The sequence below is a fragment of the Pteropus vampyrus genome, unplaced genomic scaffold, assembly GCF_000151845.1.
Source record: "Pteropus vampyrus isolate Shadow unplaced genomic scaffold, Pvam_2.0 Scaffold312, whole genome shotgun sequence".
Taxonomy (NCBI): Eukaryota; Metazoa; Chordata; class Mammalia; order Chiroptera; family Pteropodidae; genus Pteropus; species Pteropus vampyrus.
This window is the reverse complement of record NW_011889093.1, coordinates 427,426-428,516: the sequence shown is the minus strand read 5'-3', so window position 1 is coordinate 428,516 and position 1,091 is coordinate 427,426. Positions and strand designations below refer to the sequence as shown.

The following is a 1,091-nucleotide window of genomic DNA, read 5'->3' as shown; positions in this document are numbered from 1 at the left end:
GACGCTGGGACCTGTGGTCGGTGACGCCGAGGCCGCAGACGCGCAGCCCGCACCTTGCTTGAGCCGCAGCCTTTCCCCTCGGGGATTCTCGCGTCTCCGCCCATCGAGCGCTTGTCTTTTCTCCAGGCGCCGGCGCCACCGCCGCGGGCTGTGCCTCGACGCCCCCCCAGGTCCTCCCGCGGCGCTTCGGGACCCAGGGAGCCGGCATGAGCTCGAGCCGCGCCCAGCGGCCCCCGGGCTGTAACCGCGCCGTCCGCCATTTTTTTTTGCCTTTCAGGAAGCGGTGTCCTGGCGGTTCTGCTGGTAGCGCTGTTTCTCGAACCCGTAAGAGACGTTCCGCAGAAAAGCGAAGCAGAGAACCGATCTCCATCTTTTCGGTCCACTTTACTGTCGACCTTCAAGCTGTTTGGAGACAAACGTCTGCGTTTCCTCATTCTGCTGCCGATGTACAGTGGATTCGAACAGGCTTTCTTGGCGGGCGACTACACCAGGGTAGGACCTGGCGGGCGACGACACCGGGGTAGGACCTGGCGGGCGATGACGCCGCGGTGGGTACAAGAGAAAGTGAAAAGCCGCACAGAGAACGGGTTTCTGTTGCCCCAACCTGTGTTGTGACTGAAGGGCCGAGGGGGTGTCACAGGCCACGTGCCCGAGCTCCTGGTGCGGCGCTGGGTCTTTCTCGACCTGCGGATAGCTGAGTTTACAGTTCAAGATCTCAGCTGCCAGGTGACCTTCAGCTCCCCGAGCTCGGTCCTACATCACGGGGACACTGTTTGCTTGAGACGTGACTCCAGGGGACAGGACCAAAGCTGTTCCCGATCATCACATATGACATTTGCCCGTGCGGTGCTTACCTGCATCTCCCCCACATTCTTACTGAAAAATAGGGAAACACGTGAAATCCACGAACATGAGCATTCACATTTCTTATCACGCGCGCTTTTAAACTATGCGTCACGTATAGAAATGGACGTGGCTCTCAGGCATTGTCCCCCACCCACTCAGATCACCCTCCTCCCCTAAATGCCCCTGACCCAGGCGCTGCCTGCCCGCTTCGTGGATAGGGGGCGCCCTCTCTGGGGGCGGCAGGC

At 60.7% G+C, this 1,091-nt stretch overlaps 1 protein-coding gene across 1 annotated transcript in view; it reads left to right on the top strand.

Moving 5' to 3' along the window:
- UNC93A (unc-93 homolog A) overlaps positions 1–1,091 on the top strand; it is a 39,465-nt gene that overhangs the window by 25,711 nt on the left and 12,663 nt on the right. Inside the window, exon 6 of the mRNA XM_011377475.2 lies at positions 278–492. Coding sequence (XP_011375777.1) covers positions 278–492 — 215 coding nt within the window. The remainder of the gene's footprint in view (positions 1–277; positions 493–1,091) is intronic.